Source organism: Ascidiella aspersa, chromosome 4 (genome assembly GCF_963924565.1).
Source record: "Ascidiella aspersa chromosome 4, kaAscAspe10.2, whole genome shotgun sequence".
Lineage (NCBI taxonomy): Eukaryota > Metazoa > Chordata > Ascidiacea > Phlebobranchia > Ascidiidae > Ascidiella > Ascidiella aspersa.
Window position 1 is genome coordinate 34,148,503 of NC_139450.1, and position 20,973 is coordinate 34,169,475.

At 35.9% G+C, this 20,973-nt stretch overlaps 2 protein-coding genes across 2 annotated transcripts; both read right to left on the minus strand.

Moving 5' to 3' along the window:
• Positions 1 to 2,740: 2,740 nt before the first annotated feature.
• Positions 2,741 to 5,955, minus strand: LOC146157635 (serine palmitoyltransferase 2-like). The gene has a single exon (XM_083386739.1). The coding sequence runs from the start codon at positions 5,897 to 5,899 to the stop codon at positions 4,355 to 4,357; it is 1,545 nt and encodes a 514-aa protein (XP_083242865.1). The 5' UTR covers positions 5,900 to 5,955; the 3' UTR covers positions 2,741 to 4,354.
• A 5,347-nt stretch (positions 5,956 to 11,302) lies between these two features.
• Positions 11,303 to 15,153, minus strand: LOC146157636 (serine palmitoyltransferase 2-like). Its single transcript, XM_083386713.1, has one exon. It carries the CDS (start codon positions 14,277 to 14,279, stop codon positions 12,741 to 12,743), a length of 1,539 nt encoding a protein of 512 aa, XP_083242839.1. The 5' UTR covers positions 14,280 to 15,153; the 3' UTR covers positions 11,303 to 12,740.
• Positions 15,154 to 20,973: the final 5,820 nt, after the last annotated feature.

A 20,973-nucleotide genomic window follows, 5' to 3' on the forward strand; every position in this document is an offset into this window, starting at 1 on the left:
AATAAACATTTAATCTATTAAAGGGTTAATTACATCTGGAACACAGGTTTTGAAACTAACAGAAATATTACAAACTAAAAACTTATATTTTTTGGGTAACACTAATTTACGGAATGATGAATGGTCGGAACGCTCACAGTATTATTATTAAATATAATAACACTTGACCCAGCTTCACCCAAACGCTAACACCCACCCTAAACCAAATATTGTGCGTTGGTTTAATAATTCTTTTAACAGGGTAACACTTAAATTAGTGAGCGTTCCGACCATTCATCATTCCATAAATTAGTAATACCCATATTTTTTGGCGCTGGTCTAGAATCCTACCACAACGAAACACCATTTTGGTTAGGGTGCTGGTTAGCGTTTGGGTTAAGGTGGGTCAAGTATTATTATTAAACAAAGAATATAATAATACTTGACCCAACCACACCCAAACGCTAACCCGCACCCCAACTCAAATTTTGTGCGTTGATTTTAGAACTGTGGTAGGATTCTAGACCAGCGCCTTATTTTTAAATAATGAATATAATGATACTTGACCCCCCCTCACCCAAACACTAACTCGGACCCTAGTCCAAATAATGTATGTTTATTTAATAAATGTTTCAACTCAGTGGTATTGTTCTAGATCAGCGCCAATTTTTGCATGTTAAACACACGTGTACTCTGACAAATTGAACTTTTAAATATTACAACAGCTTAATAATAGTGAAAACGTAATTTGTTAAAAAATTAACTAACCTTTGAGTCTCCAAAGCTTCTGGCGATGAATAGAACAATTTAAACTTAAATGATTCGCTAATGCACTTTTACTTTTATTTCTCGAAATGTTTACTTCTAGTTTGGCATGTGTGCAGTCAAGCATGCAAAATTTTGAACACGTGACCAACTCGTTCGCGGAATAATCAAGTAGCACTTTATGACAATTTTAAGACCGAAACATTTAAAACTTTTCAAAGAAATACTTTGATGTTTCAACACAACAACTAAGACAACAACTAAGTACGTTGTTAAATGCAATTTTTCCTAAAGTTCTTGTGAATTATTTATATACTTGGTCGTTTTATTAGACCAACTATTATACAACACCCGGCTGTGCTGCTACAGTGCAAATTTAACCCTTCAATATAAAATACACGTTTATAGTTTTTGCCTATACCCGAATTATTAGGTAGATGCCAGCAGGGGTGGAAAAGAGACTCGCATATTTCTCGCAATAACAGCATGTATCGTTTAATTTAACGTAAACTAAACTTTATAGAGTTTGTGAGGTCACATATAGTAAGCATGGCGTCTTTGAGCATATTGCATTTTATAAAACGGACAAAAACGTAAAATCGAAAGAAGTTCGCGCGCGGAATTTTTTTTGTACTACCGGTACACATAGTAAAACTGGGCAAACACATAGTTTAGGGCAGAGATGTCCAACCTTTTAGCAAAATGGGCCGCATTGCCACTTTAAAAATTTCGATAGTCGACAAACCTATTAAATTAAATGGGTGACGTCATAAGTTACGTAATATCTGGACGTCATAAAACATCTTAACTTATAAATACCCGCTCTTTGAGAGTGAACTTGTGCGTAAAATGCAAGTAAACATCAGTCTTATCGCGCGAAGCGCTAAAAATATAGTTTACATACCGTATCATTTCATGGTAACACACCTTTGGGCTGATATGTTTCATTAAAAAGGTCCGCAAATACACAAATTCAGAAAAACAGCAATCTTGCTTAGCAATAATGGTGCACAAAAGTGTTCGACGGATGTTGAAATGCGACGTTTTTAACAATTGTTTTGTTTGAAGCGGAAACCATGTCGCCGACGTGCTATAATTAGTCGGTTTATTTATGTCTACTTGTTAACTAGGTCAAATTACCTGTTCCTTCTATGCTTAAGGCCCTAGCTAGCATAAGCTTGGCTCAAACTACACGGCCTTTACAAATCAAGAAAAGTAGAAGTAAACAATATAGTTTGGCGTTACCAATTTTGAATTTAAGATTTTGCTTTACAAACAATTGCAAAACAGCACTTTAATACGTCCTTGTAATGCTAAACCTTTCACTTGTGGAAAACTCCGTGTTTGGTGCTTGCAATGGCACATTAAACCTAACATAGCGGTTTACGACGTAACAACACTACTTGGTTTTTACTTATTTTTTTTTGGTTTTTACGATTTTATTTACTAAATTGCATAATAAAATATTGGCACAAATACATTTGGTCGCTCTCTTTATCGAAGCGGTTCCGATGAGCGACCAAATGTATTTGAATCAAGTAAAACTGCTTGGTAATCTCTCTCAAAATATTGGCAATGTTGCAAACATGTCATGTGCTAATTAATTTGAGTCTCAGTCAAGTCATTCGCGAAACACTGAAGTCCAAGTAAAGTGAAAAATTAATAATATGTTAGGTTAAGTCCGAGTCATTAGGTGCCAAACTCAAGTCATTAACATAACAAGTCAAATTGAGGTACGTCTTTAACACTCAAAAGAAATAAAAAACATAATAAATTTGCTAACGCGTTTGACTTTTAAGCAGTATTTCGTATAGCAAACATGGAAAACGTAAAAATTGGCAAATTATATTTACGAATTTGACGTCAACAACACAATGTTTACTGAAATGTATTTAACACTTACATTTAAGTCAAGTAAATTGCGTAAATGACTTGTTAAGTTTCTTAAGTAATTCTGCCTAAAGACTTATCAATTTTAATAATGTGAAAACAGTGATTTAAGCGCACTTTAGTTAAGTCAGCAAACTGACAACCTACTATTTTGTGAAATAAGCTCTGAACCTTGAGAAATAACATGCCAATTTCAGCTGTTATAAGTAAAAAAACACAACAAAGTTTTTGTTTTAAGCATGTTGTTATCATGATGAATTAAATCACACACAACCTTATTAGAAATTGCTGGTAGCTAACACGTATAAAAGTTATGTGACTGGTGCAGCAAAGTGCAAAAAGCAAATGTTATAATTATGAAGAAATTATTCAATGAAGATATTTACAGTAAAAACAGCCACACAAAAATTATATTTATTCTCCAGGTTGCAAAAGAAATAAGGGTAGAACGATACTGTGGAAATTTATATAGTCAACATAAACAATACAGCATTTCCGTAATAAGAATGAGTGCACATTAAATAGGAAACAAGTAATAGTTCAGTGGGTAGTAGAGAAAACTTTTTGTATTTTGTCACATTGCTTCTGATTGGTATAAATAAATGTCATTTAAAATACCGTTTATGCAAATCAAAGAAAAACCACAAAATTCATGTAACTCTACCAAACAAAGGAAAATCACATATGCTCAAAAAAGATAATTAGCAATTTCATGGATTTAAAAAGCAAAGTAGGATGATCCGCAAAAAGTAAGAATTTAAAGAAATGAAATAAAATTGCTCTGATTAATTAGTATTTTTTTAACTTGGAAAACACAAACAAAAATAAGTAAAAAAATAAATTCCATTTTTGTACTGGCTTGTCATTTTTTACTGTGTATTTTAACTTAATGTGTTCTTGTACGCACGTCGCACGGTAATAGCTTTTAAAAAACACTTCAATAACCTGGTTTGAGTCAATAATAACCTAAGAACATAAATTAAAGCTTCACAATGCAACAACAAGTAGTTGTTTGGAGGATCGAAAAGAATATAAAATAAAATATACCAAACTTTCAAGTAAAAATGGCTCTAGAGTGCAATGTTAAAAAATAAACAGTTTTTGAAAAATGTCAACCAGAAAGTTTGACTAACGAGGGTATGTAAATTGTGTTTAATAGATTTTGCATACAATGATCTCAAGTTGATAAAGGCAGATATATCAACCACACAAAAAAACATATAAACTCTTTGTATATATTGTTAAATAGATTTCTATGGTTTGCATATCTGTATATAAATACCGTCTAGTATGTAACAATTCGTCACACTTCTATACTGCATTCATAAATAAAACACTTTAGTGCATTATGTTTTGAATACAAAAAAATCCAAATAATTCTCACAATGAATCAGCATCAACAAAAATAAGCTTATGTTTTGCAAAAAAAAGCATTGATTTCCTAGCTACTTTTAGGCAAGAATAATGTTTGCCAATATATAATGTAAAATATTTAGTCTAAAATATGTGGTCAAGCAATAGGCAAATAATGTAAACTTTTATAAACTGAAACTGAATGTTTATAAGTGATAGTAGAAGGTGAATGTTAGTTTATGACTAATATTTGCTATTGAAAAGGTTTAGTACCATTGTTATCGATTAGTAAATGTGTATGCCCCCTAAAAAATTGTAGACTAGTAAGCAATACATACAATACATTAGTACCTAACACATATAGAAGTTACTTAATATCAACATGTTCCTTTGAATACATGATTTGCAAAATCTCGCCGATATCTTTGATGGCATTCAAGGCATTCTGTAGCTGCTGCGTAGAAAGGGCGGCAGAAATACAAAAACGAACTCTTGCCTCTACGATAGGAGTTGCCGGGAATCCAACGACTACAACGGCAAAACCCCGCTCTAACATTTCACGGCTAAATGCTCCGACTTTTGACGGTAAGTAAATCATCACCGGGACAACAGGAGAGTCGTCATTTCCATAAACGATAAATCCCATCTTCTTCAAACCTTGACGGAACATTCTGGAATTTGCAGCGAGCTGTTGAATTCTTTTCTTTCCTTCATCTGTATTCGCAATAATATTGAGGCTTGTGATAATTTGTCTACAAACAGGTGGGGACATTGAAGTTGCATAACAAGCAGAGTGAGAACGTAATCGAATGTGTTCGACCAGGGCTTTTGTGCCAGCAATGTAACCTCCAGCTGCTCCAAAACTTTTTGTGAATGTGCCCATCATGATATCAATTTCCTTTGCATGGATTCCAAAGTACTCTGTAACTCCCCTGCCAGTTTCACCAATGGCTCCAATGCTGTGGGCTTCATCAAGATAAATGTAAGCATTGTACTTCTTTTTTAATGCTAGCACCCCGGGAAGATTAATTATTGAGCCTTCCATGCTGTAAACTCCTTCCACAATGATGAGGATTTTTTTCCAGGGTCTATGGGTCCGTGCTTGCCCTGACACAATCGCTGTCCTAAGTTTCTGTTCCAAATCCTTCATGTCGTTGTGTTTGAAAACTCGTATCGAAGCACCTGATAATCTGCATCCTAAGACTAACGAAGCGTGGTTTAATTCGTCGCTTAGTATAAGACATCCCTTGCTTACAAGACATGGGATGTTCATTGAATTTGTGGCAAACCCCATTCCAAAAGTCATGCAGCCTTCAACATTAAGATATCTTGCCATGGTTTCTTCTAATGTCACGTGAATATCCAAGTTCCCAATTTCCTGTCTTGAACTGCAAATTCCGACCCCGTATTTTTCAACTGCTTGGACAGAGGCATCTGCACAGGCGCCTGACTTTTCGGCAAAACCAAGATAATTGTAAGATCCCAGATTGACGACATCTTTGTGTAGTTTTCCAGTATGCTCAGATTGCCAGCCAGACTTTGTAAATTTCCGCTCAGCTATATCAATTGTGGCTCCAGGTACACTACAAATTGGTCGGTTAAAAACGTCGTGCAATCGATTGTAGATGTTACGTGTGTAAAAGTTTTCAAAACTTGTGTAAAGAGGAACAAATTCGTTCATATCTTGGGGGTCAGTGGACGCAAAGTTCTTTTCAAATCCATGTTTGCGCAGAAAATCTCGCAGAAATCCAAATATTGTCACAACTGCATAGCTAAGGTATGTAACGACTGCATAATACAGTGGAGTCGGTTCAAAAGTCTCTTGAAACTTTTCACGTTTAGGTTTTTTGTTGAAACCATTTTCTTCACTTAGGTGTTTGGAAAATCCATTTTTAGATGCAGTTTTTGCCATTTAAGGGATGTTGTTATCCTTTCACTTTGTTAAAATTTGCATACTATCAAGTTAAAAAATCTAAATGAAAAATACAAAGGAAAAAATGGTGTAAAATAAGAACTTTAGAACTTAATTAATGTACTTTTAAATGTCAGCTGACACATACGGATGTTAATCTTAAACAATCAGATTAATGTTTTTTGTTACACATTTTTTATATCTAGCTATTCTTATTGTTTGAACTGATATTATTTAGTATGGCCTAATAAACCACAGTTCAATTAAAAAATCTGAATAAAAAACACAAATGAACAGCATGAGAAAAAGATTTACTGTATAGTGTAGTTTTTTTATGTAAGCTAATACTTCTGAATGCTTAAGCTTGAATCCACAGTTTATTTTATTTCAGTTCAATTGGACAAAAAAGAAAAAAGACATTAAAAAAAATGTATCAGATTCGGTAACAATGAATTAGTTATAAACTCGTTTTTGTTATCTAGAATTACTATTGTTTGAACTGATTTTATTCAATCTATGGCCTAAGAAACTACAGTTTGGCGATAAGCGAATAATTATTAAAATACATTTGTCTTTTAACAGCTACCACCTTATTTTTAAATTCTATTATTAATTAACTCAGTTTTACCAACTAGAAACAATAACACTTCACGTTGTAACAATGCTGTTTTGCAAGCAAATATATTACTCTGCACAACACACGAAGCATTCCAACTGTCTTTCTAAACACACCTTTTCAATAAACCTCTCACATACACAATACGAGAAATGTGTCTCCGCAGACCTGTTTTGAATAATATATAAGCTGTGGTATATTTTTCTCGCGTAGACTGATAACGCAAACATAGAGCCGGAAACTAATTGAATCGAGCGCACCACTGGCGTGAGGTGCTTTCAACACGGTTTCAATGAACTTTTTACAACTGCCTTAAGCAAACAATTACGCGCAGACCAGTCAAAAACAACTCACCTAAGCTGAAATCACTAGAGCAGTGAGAAAGAACGTCTGTGCAAAAAATATTCAAACTTTTACAAATTCTCTGCAAACTTTTGCGGCAAGGACGCGAAAGGGTCACAATAAGGTGTTTTAAAAAGCAACGAATGGAAAAACAGCTATATTTACACTGAAGCTTTGTAACAACGGAATTGCGGCGTGGATATCCCATGACAAAGTGGTCATACGATATGTGGCGTGATCCCAGCTAGACCATTCACTGCCGACTCTTATATAAGTCGAAGATAAATATAATCAGTTCCTACAAAAGGGTGGTTGCTACAAAGGTCTTTACAAGAAGCTTTTTATGATTTTCACTCCATAAAACTAATTAAAAGCTATAAAAGTTGGTCTGTTGATAACATGTTTTAATGCGTATTAAAAGTGACACTTCTTCAACCTTAAACCTAAAACAAAATAAACAAACTGTGTTGTGCTGTTAATATTACTTTTATATAGGGTTAAGTTTAGAGTTCACGTTATGACGTAACTTTGTGACGTCACGTTATGACGTAACTTTGTTATGTAACTACTGGAAAAAATCCCAAACCCGCCCAATAGATATTACGTTCATTATAATGGCTCCTAAGTTAGTAAGTTGTGGGCAGGTGTATTTTTGTGCTATTTTGCTGCTTCACGTTAATGATTTAACATTAAGTTTGTTGTTGCGTAAATCGCGAACCTTAAAAAAGTAAGATTCGTGATAGACATTTAACTTTTTTTGCAACCGTCCGTACAACACGCTTATATAACTAGCCGTTTGTACAATATAATTATATTGTTACATAGGTCAGGCACACTGTCAAACCAATATGATCCTCTTGGCTATTTTATTTCTCCACCCACTTTTGCGGTCGCCTTCGTCAAGGCAAACGACACTGAATTCAAATATCGTTTCAGCTATTGTGTTTCAATTTGCTTTCGTTAACGCTTTTCAAAAATCTGACATTCGCCACAATGGCACTAAATGCTTTAAAAAAGACGTTAAGTCAATGTCGATTTCATTGTGAATCCACAGCCTTCTTTACCGTACGTTTGTGTAAATAGGTACCAGGCGCCGGATATTTAGCCAATATCCAAAGCATAGTTGCACTATTGAACTCCAAAACCTCTGTTTACACTCCATTTGTCAACAGACTTCCAGATACGGAAAGCATTTGGATAACAGGGTTATAGACAGGGCTGCCGTCGTGCCGTGATGTCCTTATTCACAAGATTTATCTTTTTATTAGGGTCTACACTCGAGAAAATGTTAGCTTGAGAATTTTTTTGTTCAAATTTCAAGAGATGTGACTTATGCATATTTTAATAAAGATACCATGAAAATTCAAACTTATTTATATTATACTCAGTTTTATAGGGTTGTTCGCAATAAAAATCATATTTTTCCAGTCGTCCTTTTTAAGACCAGTAGTTTTCAACATTTTAGAGCTTACGACAAATACATTCAACTAGCACGTATTTTTAAATATGGAATTTCAATGTCTATCGTAAATTTGACAATACCTTCGGTTTAATGCTCTAACGCCACCATGTGGATTAATTTAGATATAATAACCACCACACAAACTTAATATTGTATATCAAATCTTTTTCAAGTGTTGAATGACTACAAACGCTCGTAAATCAGCTATTTTTGATTATTGTTGTTCTATTACTTTGACTTAACAGCAAGCATATCGTCAGAGGTCGCGACCAGTTGTTAAATAAAACTGTCCGGAACAGCGTTCGATTTAATACATTTTGCTGTTACGCCGTACCGGTAACAAATATTATTTCTACCAGGCCATGTCGCCATGTTCTTGAATGTATTTACACTATGATTTTAGTTGCTTTTTTGTACACAACATCGAACCATAGCCTTAGGATTTCGAAAGTTACATGTTTTAAACGTTCCGTTGTGACGTATTCTGTGACAACTTTTGCGAAAACGTTATGTGTTCCGGTAATAAACACTTTCTACCTCACCTCAAATCATAGACGTAGCCAGGGGGGGCCTGAGGGGCCATGGCCCCCCAAAAATATATGAATATTGTAACCTTAATAATTTGCTTTTTGTCATGTATGAGCAGAACCACAACAATCTATCACAGGAATGCCTCACCTTCAATTGTCATGCATTGTTACGTCACAAATGATGACAGTTTTTGCTCTTTGAATGTTTTTTGAGTATTGCGTTTAACACTCAGTCAGTTGCTGCTCGAAACGGTTTGCTAACCTTGTTATTTTGCGTTACAGCGGTTAATACAAGGACAAAAGCTAAACAAAAAAGTTCAAACTTTTTGGCCCCTCCCAAAAATTTTCGGCTAGCTACGCCACTGCCTCAAATGCATTTTTCTTTAGTTTTAAATGCGGTATGCCGAGCTTTTATAGTGTCTGGTTAAACATAGATGAAAAATTAACTTAAGGTCATTTTTCATAGTTTAAAAATTGGTAAAATGCTGCCTTCGACAACACAACGCTTGGCACAAATGTGTATAGTTTGTTATTCGGTCACGAGTTAACGTTTTCTCGACATAAGGTTTTTTCGGTAAATTTCTTCCATGAAATCTAATGCGCTTTAGCCTTTAGGTAACAGTTTGGTTAACCTACAGAAGTAATATGAGGGTGTTTTTTTGAAGACCAGCTTTACTACTTTACTAACTTTTCCTCTTTGCCATAATATTTACCCCAAATTGTTCAACATAAAAAATCGATGGTTTGCATACACCAATTGACGTTTTTTTATAAGGCGGGTTAAACATAGTATTTGATTTGTTGCACAGCAAAAACCACACGCCAAAATATAGCGCTTTGTAGAAGTGGACTTGCTATTTTTAGCCTTTATTGCTTCCCAGAACAATAATAAACACGTAGCAAAACACATCGTGACACTGGATGAAAATGACTACAAAAATGTTAAACGTTCCTGAGGAAATGTCGCGCAGCTAAATTCCAGGAAACTGTGGCCTGGTTAGCGCCAGAACTAAAATCGTGATTTAATATTCCGCTAAAAAGTGCTCTAGTGGGACTATCAACTTTTGCAGGTCTGTTTCGGAAAACTTTATCGCCAAGTATGTACGACTGTATACGTTCTACCCAGTCTTCATAAGGTCTACGAACTAAACTAAATATAACTGTCTTAAATCCTACTTTGATTAACAACAGGTTTACGAGTGAATTGTAGATTTGTCTTTATGTTTGAAATATAATAGGGTGAACCTTGTGGAGTTTACAATTATACCAGGGTTACCTGGGGTCACAAACAGGCATGGGTTATTGGAGGTCACAGCAAGGATAAATCAGTGTTTCTTAAAGAACGTCGCCATGAATTAACGGAAAAGCAATAAAACTTATATTACAGTGGTGTGCCGCAAAAATTCCCTCGAGACTGACAAAGCGCTTTGCTAAACTATCACGATAAGAAAACTAAAGCGCTTACTAAGTAAATACTCTTCCCGTTTAGTTATTTCGCCTGTAGTCGATTTTACAATTGACCTAGTCAAGTTACAAACATCATATTCACACTTCTAGTTTTCAATATCAAAGCCAAAAAGGCAGACGAAATTGTTATCAAATTAGAAAACGAATGCGAACATTACCTGATAATAAAATATTGTTGATTTGCTCGACCTTGTTGGCTTTAACATTCATTGTCAAGCTTATGACCCGTGCATTGTAGCTAGCCTAGATGTGATTTTTAGGTTTTTACAACATTTTAACTGGGGGTGTAATATGCGCTTGGTAGGTGCTAAACAACAGTTGGATAGTCGAGGTATAAATTTGCAGTATGGTGGACGGTATATATGTTTAGTAAAGTGTCGGCTTTACACTTACGCAAATGGCATAATCAGCTATAACTGACCTCCTTAAAATGTTCAACAAATCTGCAACAATGCTTATATTTTACCAAGAAAAAATAAACAAATTGTCAGCATTGAGTCGGATGTGAGCTATGACACAAATTGTATCATCACTTGTTTTAAATGTTTGGTTTTGTGACAGCTAAAATATTTAGCCAAGCCCAAATATTTCATTTGAGTTACCATGGTTGCTAGGTGACAGAAGTAGGCTATATTTTAAGGATTCTGGGGATTTTAAGACTGTTTCAGTTCCTTAAAACACCTTAGAAAAGTTTTTCACCATTTAAATCATATTAAAAATGTTGAAGATAATTAAAGATTTGTTTAAAGTGTTTAAAAATTGCTACCTACTTCTATATGGGCTTTAAAATTCATACATGTCTCATTGCAGTCTTAAATCAACCATTATGCTCAAAAATAGTAAATACAAATTTGTACTTAAAGAAGCTATATCCCTTTAGTTAGAAAAAATATTGCTTAAATATTTCTACACTTATTAGTTTGAGTAATTCATAACTCGTTATTCTAATTCCGCTAGTAGCGACTTGTCGTTGTTTTAAAAAATGCCACTATTCCAAGTCAAAGTTTATTACAATGCAACTACTCAAACCAAACTACAAGAAAATGCACAGAGGTTTTCATAAGTATCACACGATTCAGTAAAAAAACATCCGCGAAAATGCTCCACTTGTCTGAAGAACAGAAACTCAAATGTGGTAAAAATAAAAAGTACCACAAAATCATGATCTGGTGTTCACCAAGCAGTCATAGCAACTTCACACAATATACAGCAAAAGAATGGTGTAAGTACACTTTGGTTAACACAGGTTTTCCGCATGCGAATAATTTTCAGGTTTACATATTGTTGAAAAAGACACAGTACAGAAAACAGGCACATTCAGATAAAATAAAACTGCAAACTTGTGTTTAAGGGATGGATAACAAAAAATGCCAGCTGGATATGGCCTTAACACAGAAAAATGATCTTTAAATGGACGGAAATGAATTTAGTTTGAAAAAGTTTTGTTTAACATGCTATTAAACAACACACTAACCATTACGCAAAAAGCCACTATTGGACTGTACAACTATATATATTTTTAATTTTTTGTTTTGTAGGATTAAATTTTTAACAGTTATATGACGGCTCAATCTTGCAACAAAATAGCTTCTTTTATATGATGAGTAAAAAACATGGGACAATATTGCAAATCTTGAGAATAATAAAAATGCATGATATTTCATTTAAAAAAACAAAGCAATAACGAAAAGAAAAACATACAAAAAGTTTATTACTTTTTACTTAACTAGGTTTTTTAGCATTTGTGCCAGACTCCAGTAATGTTAATTCGGTACAATATTATCAATGACCTGCAATTGAGCAAAAACAAAGTGCTTGACGGTAAATATTTACAGATGGAACATAATCTATGTAAAACCACACGAATAAACACAAAATGATACACTAGCAACAATTTAAATCTACGTAAAAAACACTAAAGACAGACATAATCAATTATTAACACTCAGAAATTCTATAGTAGTAAATAGGTACTGGATAGATAGGAATTTTAGGTCTGGTATTGTAACAATTTATAGCTAGCACTCAAAGCCATTATATTTTGTGTAGTATTTTGTTATAATTCAAAATAACAAAAAAAATATACAGAAAGAATTTACTATTGAAATATCAGAACTGGTACAGATTTTAAAACATATTTATAGAAATAGTTTTGCAAAATAATTTTAATGTAACTGCTGACAGTAACAAATTAAACACACATTTCTATGAAGTATATTACTGACAAAACTAGGTAAATAAAAACTACCACACTGTTATTTCGATTAAAGCACACATACAAATAGATCCAACAAAATTAGCTCACCTCATGGAGTACATAAAAATTAACTAAATAATTTCAATAATCATAGCGTGTAGGTAGAAAAGGTTATTCTGGTACCAGTGTTTTGCAAACAATCGTTAGACTGAAATTGGCCCCGATGATCATTTCATAGCTTTTTGTGGTTTGTGTCGAGAATACTTGAGTTTGAGGACATCAGCGATGTCGTTGATGGCTTCCAGCGCGTCTTCTAACTGTTTCTTTGTGAGAGCGGCAGAAATGCAGAAGCGAACTCGAGACTCGATCAAAGGCGTCGCTGGAAAACCGACTACGACGACGGCAAAACCTCGCTTAAGCATTTCGTCGCTAAAAGCACGGAGCTTTGAGGGTAAGTAGATCATCACCGGGACAACAGGAGAGTCGTCATTTCCATAAACAATGGTTCCCATCTTCTTCAAACCTTGACGGAACATTCTGGAATTTGCAGCGAGCTGTTGAATTCTTTTCTTTCCTTCATCTGTATTCGCAATAATGTTGAGGCTTGTGATAATTTGTCTACAAACAGGTGGGGACATTGAAGTTGCATAACAAGCAGAGTGAGAACTTAATCGAATGTGTTCGACCAGGGCTTTTGTTCCAGCAATGTAACCTCCAGCTGCTCCAAAACTTTTCGTGAATGTTCCCATCATGATATCAATTTCCTTTGCATGGATTCCAAAGTACTCAGTGACACCACGGCCTGATTTTCCAATTGCTCCGATGCTGTGGGCCTCGTCAAGATATATGTAGGCTTTGTACTTTTTCTTCAAAGCCAAAACTCCAGGGAGGTTTACAATTGAGCCTTCCATACTGTAAACTCCTTCAACAATGATGAGGATTTTTTTCCAGGGACGATGGGTCCTTGGTTGTCCATAAACGATCGCCGATTTCAACTTGCTCTCCAAATCCTTCATGTCGTTGTGTTTGAAAACTCGTATCGAAGCACCTGATAATCTGCATCCTAAGACTAACGAAGCGTGGTTTAATTCGTCGCTTAGTATAAGACATCCCTTGCTTACAAGACATGGGATGTTCATTGAATTTGTGGCAAACCCCATTCCAAAAGTCATGCAGCCTTCAACATCAAGATATCTTGCCATGGTTTCTTCTAATGTCACATGAATATCCCAGTTCCCAATTTCCTGTCTTGAACTGCAAATTCCGACCCCGTATTTTTCAACGGCACCAATAGAAGCTTCAGCACACGGACCTGACTTTTCGGCAAATCCGAGATAGTTGTAAGATCCAAGATTGACGACATTTTTGTGTAGTTTTCCAGTGTGCTCGTAGTGCCAACCAGACATTGTAAACTTACGCTCTGCAATATCGATAGTAGCTCCAGGGACACTGCAAATTGGCCGGTTGAAAACATCCTGAATTCTGTTGTAAATGTTCCTTGTATAGAAGCTTTCGAAACTTGCATAGAGTGGAACAAAATCTCTCATGTCGTCTGGATCTGTTGACGCCAAGTTCTTTTCGATGTGATGTTGACGGAGTAAGTCACGCAAGAATCCAAACGCGGTTACAATTGCGTAACTTATATATGTGATGATTGCATAGAACAAAGGAGTCGGTTCAAATGTTTCTTGAAATTTTGGAGGCTCATTACTGACTCCGTTAGCACAAGGTGGGGAAACTCCATTCCCATTCTGATGTTTAACCATATTTTTTTTGTTAATCACAGCTGGAAATATAAAAATTGTTGGTCAATAAACTAAGTTTGTCGTTATACATAACTAAATATTTACATTGATCACACTGGTTATGTAAATACGCTATTCAATAATTTGATTTATTGTTGCATCTTTATCTAGTTCAGACCTACATCTCTATGGGAAAATCCGAAGCTTTGTCTCAATCCCAACAATTCAAACAACTTATATTAAAAAGTAAGTACTCTTGGAAACCTACTCTTGAAGTTAATGATTAACTGTTAGTAAAATTTAGAGATGGGGTGAAAAGAAATAACGGTAAGTCCTAGAATAATCGATAGCCCAATAACAGTTTATTAAACGATAAAGGTTAATATAATTACACCATTGGGATCATCAATGTTTAATATTTAAAATCACACTAAAGCTTAAAAACAAGGGTTCCCAACCTCTTTGTTGTGGTAATTCCTTTCAATTTTTTCAAAAACTCACGCAACTCCCCAATCAGTTTACAGTTGTTTAACATTTCTAAACAGATTGTTTTTCTCTAAATTGCTTAGACGCGAAAAATGTTTTGCTTTGAGTTTTATTAAGCATCGCAAAACAAGATTTCAGTGGCCGAAATGCCACAGTTCCTATTAATATCAAACAAGGCCTTTAGACTGGTGCTATGATTAGTCCATTGATTGAAAATAAAAGTAATGGTAACTCATGAACTAAGCATAGTTCAATTATGCAAATGGCAACAACTGTTAGACTGGTGGTTGTTCTTGCTTCTTCTGATGCTTAATGTTTAGTTTATAGGTTTTTCTTGTCAATTTTTAGCAAATAGTAAACCACGATTTCCCAGAAATTACCTCTTGTGACCCTCAGGCCGGGAACCACTACCTTTAAATTACTGCTTTACTCAAGAAAAGCTACATTTAAATCAAGAAAAAAATGTATAAAATACCAGGAAAAGTGTAAAATAATCATTGGGTGAAAAACAGGAAAATATAAAACATTAAAAATAAAACCATAAAAACAATATAAGGCTTAAAAGATCTCCCCTGATTTTTATTTTAATTCATCTCCAGATACCACCTCATTGTGTGACCTTATTATAAAAATTAGTTTTGTCTCTAGTAGGTTGCTTTATTTATTTAAATAATATAGTTGTTTATCTTGTTAAAGCTGTTTGATTCCTTATATCCATTTAACATTATGCTTAATCTTTAATATGAAAAGTGAGTATGTTAATGGCAAGATGTTTTAAACCTGTTTATAGTTGTATACATACGACAACTTTAATATTATAATAACTCATAAATCTCAAAGTACATTAATTTTTAATATTTAATTGTTGTCAAACTAACTACAGGCTACAGCCCAAAGACATAAGGGTTTCAATGTCTAACTTTATATTAGATTCCTTAAAAAACATTTAAAATAAAACGTAATTTGTAAAAGTTTGGAAAGCAAATTTAATACTTAAACGTAAGAAAGCCAACACAAAAAATTCTAAATGACAAAATCAGATAAATAGAATAGTCTAATATTTGTTCAATCACTTGGCACATGACTATTAATTAAAATTCATAAAAAAATTACATTTTGTTAAACAAAGTCTTATTTAAAACTTTTATGTGCAAATCTAATTTCTGGCAATATAATCTAATTTTCAAGTTCAATGGATTTGATTGATAAGTTGGTGTGTGACTAATGTTCATTCAAAAAACACACAGTAAGACCCATAAAGAAACAATATTTAAAACAGAATCATCTGTAATACCGAAGCATTGAAAGAAGCAGAAATATCTAAGAAGGAATAAGGCCTAACCTTTTCAGATTAAGAGCTAAATGACAAATAAACCATATAGTTACAGGGTATGGGACTGAAAAGGTGTAGGCAATACAATGACTGTGTAATCGTCACAACTTTCGGAGATATTGCCCAAAACAAATCTCGGCGCGCCAAGTTCGCCCATACGATTGGGCGCCGTTTATGATTAAGTTACTCCGTAATAATAAGTAATTATAAGTTTAATTACCAAAATTATTTCCAACTATGTAAAATTTATTCGCTCGCACGTCTAAATACTCCACTGACAAACTCGATTTCTAAATTCTAATTATCTAACGGAACACAAATATGAGTTTAAGATGTCTTGCGTAAGTCGCTAAGTGTGGTGACCTAGGGATTGCTAGGTTTTTATGAACTGAATTTAAACTAAACATTACCTGCAACACAACATGTCACAAATAAACACAGCGTAATACATAACATAGAATAAGGTACATGGCACAAATTTACCACATTTTTCCCCTCTAAATAATGAAAGTACACTGTACACCCAACAAAAAAACATTGTTTCATTTAAACAATTTTAAGGGTTCATTTTTAATGAGTCCAATCCCCAAACCGTGAAGGGGGTTTATGAATTCTGGATGAACGCCTCACTTGCAAACCAGTAGGCGAAGCAGGTGGAAACGCAAAAGGAGAAGGTGAAGTAGGAGGTAACTCATCTGTACCATGCGCCAAATCTTCTACCGATGATCTGTCCAATGCAGATTCTGGTGTAGTAACTGTAGATGGCCTAGTAGTATGGGGAGGCGAATTGGTAGAAATTGGGACTCCATTTTCAAGAGACTCGCCAAAGGATTCTGCATCTGGCAGTGGAGGGACTTCATGGTCTTCAGGGCAAGGAGCTAAATCCTGCACAGACACTGTCGATTCACGCCCCCCTGGAAGCCGAATATGTGCAAAACTTTGATTGGCTTCCAGCAAGTCTACCTCATCAACTAAGGGATCTCCTTTATTTCGCACAAATCGTCTCATCAAAACTTTTCCAGGCTGGAGCAGCCATGATGGTAATGATCTTCCCAGCATAGTTCTTCGTCCGAAGTTTAAGAAACGCTCATGAGGGGTTTGGTTTGTTGAGGTGCAAAGCAGAGATCTTACGGAATGAAGGGCCTCCACTAAGATTTCTTCCCATCTATCTTCTCCCAGACCCCTGTCCTTTAAAAGGAGTTTAACTGTTCGCCATATGGTTTGGTTCACTCTTTCACATTGGCTGTTACCAGTAGGATGATAGGGAGTAGTCCGACTTGGTACCACTCCTCTATCGGTCAAAAACTTTTTAAATTCACCAGAAGCAAAGGCTGTGCCCCGGTCACTGTGGACGAAAGAGGGTAGACCAAAAAGAGCAAAAAGTGAAGTTAGCGAAGCTATGACGGTTTTCGTAGTCATGTCAGAACAGGGAATTGCAAAAGGAAAACGGGAAAACTCATCCACCACAAAGAGAATGTAATGTCTTCTACCCCTGACAGGTCCTTTAAAATCAATGCTAATTCTTTCCCATGGAGCAGAAGCTTTGATTAAAGACTCATTAGACTTGCGGTGAAAACGAGGTTTTACTTCGGCACAAACTTTACATTCTGCACATGTTTGCCGAACCTCATTAATAGAGTAAGGTAAGTTGCGCGCTTTTATAAAATGAAGTAGGCGTGTTACCCCAGGGTGCCCCAATTGCCTATGGATTTGGACTAGTCCAGCATTTCCCATGAAACATAGAGAAGAAATTCTTGAAAGGGCATCCGGAGCAGTGTTTAGTTTACCAGGACGGTGGTGAACGCGATATGAAAAGGCCCCCAGTTCAGCTCGCCACAGCTGGAACTTAGCATTTTTAATTTTACCTGGGCGGACAGGATCAAACATATAAGAAAGAGCACGCTGGTCAGTCAATAATGTAAAGGTGTTACCATGCAAGAAATGACTCCATTTTCTCGTAGCCTCCATAATAGCTGTAGCCTCCTTCTCCACGATAGGGTAGTTGAGTTCGCTTTTTGTAAAGGTCCGGGAGTAAAAAGCGACAGGGCGACCACATTGGTTCAGGGTAGCGGCCAGTGCAAATTGGGAGGCATCACACTCCACAGTAAAGGGTTGATAAGGATCAATATTTTTCAGACAGGCGGAAGCCAAACTTTTTCTAAGCTCTGCAAAAGCCATAGCTTGTGGTTTAGCCAATGGGAGAGCCTTTTCCTGAATGGCTTTGACAAGGGGTCGAACCTTATCTGAAAACTGATGAACCCAACGGGCATAGTATGCAAATAGACCCACAGCGCGTCGGAGTTCAGCAAGTGTTTGAGGCATGGGCATGTCCAAAAGTGGCTTCAACCGCTCAGGATCAGGCTGGATTTTACCAGGCTTTACCAGGTATCCCAACAGTTGAATTTCCTTCTTTGCAATATGTGACTTTTCTTCGTTGAAGGTGAGGCCTTCCTTCCCGGCAGCATGTAATAGGGCTTTAAGATTTCTGTCATGTTCCTCCTGTGAGTTTCCCACCACAGTTACATTGTCCAGGTAGGCAAACGTTTTTCTTAACCTATATTTTGAAATGATAACATCTATCAGTCTTTGAAAAACAGATACTCCATTGGTCAGTCCAAAAGGCAGTCTTTTATACTGATATAGTCGACCATCGGCCTCAAAAGCGGTAAAAGGTCTATCTTCTTCATGCAGGGGAATCTGATGATAGGCAGAGCGCAAATCAAGCGTGCTAAAGAGTTTACCTTTAGCAACAGCATTTACTTGATCATCTATCCTGGGCAGCGGATATGCATCTAGAAATGTAAAGCGATTCACAGTTTGAGAGTAATCAATGACCAATCGACGGCGGTGATTACCACTCTTTGCAACCAAAACTTGTGCACGCCAAGGACTTCTTGAAGGTTCAATAATATCCTCTTCTAGAAGTTTTGAAACTTCCTTACGGATAAAATATTGGTCATCAGCTGAATACCGACGTGATTTTACAGCAATAGGTCTGAATCCCCTTTCTAGATCTGTAAAGAGTCTAAATGGTTTCACATTGGCTGCAGCCACACTACAAGTGCTATTATTTGGGTAAGTAGGGCAAATGTTAAGAAGAGGACGAGGACCCTTAAAGTGAAAGAATGTCCCTTTATGAAGGCCGAGAAATGATTGTCCCAGAATAACTTCAGCACATAACTCATCAACCACCTCAAATGTCAGAGAATAGCGGGATTTATTTAGCCACAATGTTGTACAAGTAGTGCCAATTACCTCAGCTGAAGCCTTTCGTGAAGCCATACCTACTTTGGATCTTTGCCCAGAAACAGGTAAGTGATGTTCTTGACATACTCGACTATCCAAGTAACATCCAGTTGCTCCAGAATCCACCAAAGCGTTTAGCATCCTGGCACCAAGGGAGACTTTAATAAGTGCAGGATATAAACCTGAAGGTGGATCAGGGTGCCCATTCATCATATATATGAAAGAATTTGTGATAGATGCAAAAGTAGACTCTCCACTTTCTGTTTGTGGCAGAACTGAAGCCGATGTCTTGAAGGAACTACTAAATCCCTTCTTTCTTATTCTCGACAAACACTTTTTAGCATAGTGACCTTTGCGACCACAGGAGTTACAAGTGGCTTCTCTAGCTGGACAAGAGGAGCGGCCTCCAGGATGCATAGAACCTCCACAGTAGAAACAATCTTTCTTAGCTATTGCAAAAACAGTGGACTCAGGAGTCTCTGAGGCTGCAATGGTCACATTTGTAGTTTCCTTAATAAAGGTCACGGCCTCATTCCTTGCTCGTTCTAACACCAAGGCTTGATCGAAGGCTTCTTTACAGGTAACCTTATTTTTCTCAAGAAGTCTTTGTCGGATGTCGGGGGCTACCATGCCACTAATAAAGGAGTCGCGAACCATTTCTTGTCGATAAGTATCTGCATCGACATCCTGAAAATCACAGGATTTAGAAAGCTCATGCAAAGCATACATGAAATCAGTTAGGTTCTCATCCGGTTTCTGTTTTCTCACCATCAATAAATGACGAGCTACTGTGATGTTATTTTCTTTCAGAAAAACTTTGTTAAGAGTCTCTTTAGCAGATTGAAAGGTTTCACAGGATTCTACATAGGAGTAGAGTTTATGTGATATGCCATTGACAAGGAGGTCTAATTTTTCTTCTGATGATAAAGTAATAACACCACCTGTTTCTTGGCTGGTTCCACTCCGATGGCTATTTTGTGTTTTCTCAATGGCTCGAATAAAACCATCAAATGAACGCCACCAATGTTTATACATTTTAATGGCCTCTGGGTCATTGGGATCAAGTTCCAGACGGTCTGGCCTCATCAGTCTCTCCATGGCGATTGGTAAAGCACAAGGTCAATGTTAACAAAGCAGTTCATAAAATTGTGGTGACCTAGGGATTGCTAGGTTTTTATGAACTGAATTTAAACTAAACATTACCTGCAACACAACATGTCACAAATAAACACAGCGTAATACATAACATAGAATAAGGTACATGGCACAAATTTACCACACTAAGTAAATATTGAATTTAATTTAAACTCCACAATTGAAATACGTTACGAGATTCCTTTAATGAGTTAACGTAAAAACCCAAACATTTCAAACACACAACTTGCTTGGCAACGAAGCAAACAAAAGACAACTTCGACGAAACGAAATCAATTTCTTTGAGTTTTAGATAAACAAAACAAACTTACGTAACTACAACCTACGTCAGTTCTGAGAGGAGTCTATTTCAAAACAAACTCTGCCGCAATTTAGCAAGGAAACAAATTATAACCAATAATTATTGCGTTCTAGGATTTTTTTTACGTCTTTCATAAAACATTTAGCTAAATACGACGAAGAATGGGAGTTAAGAGAATGTCTACTTTTATTTGT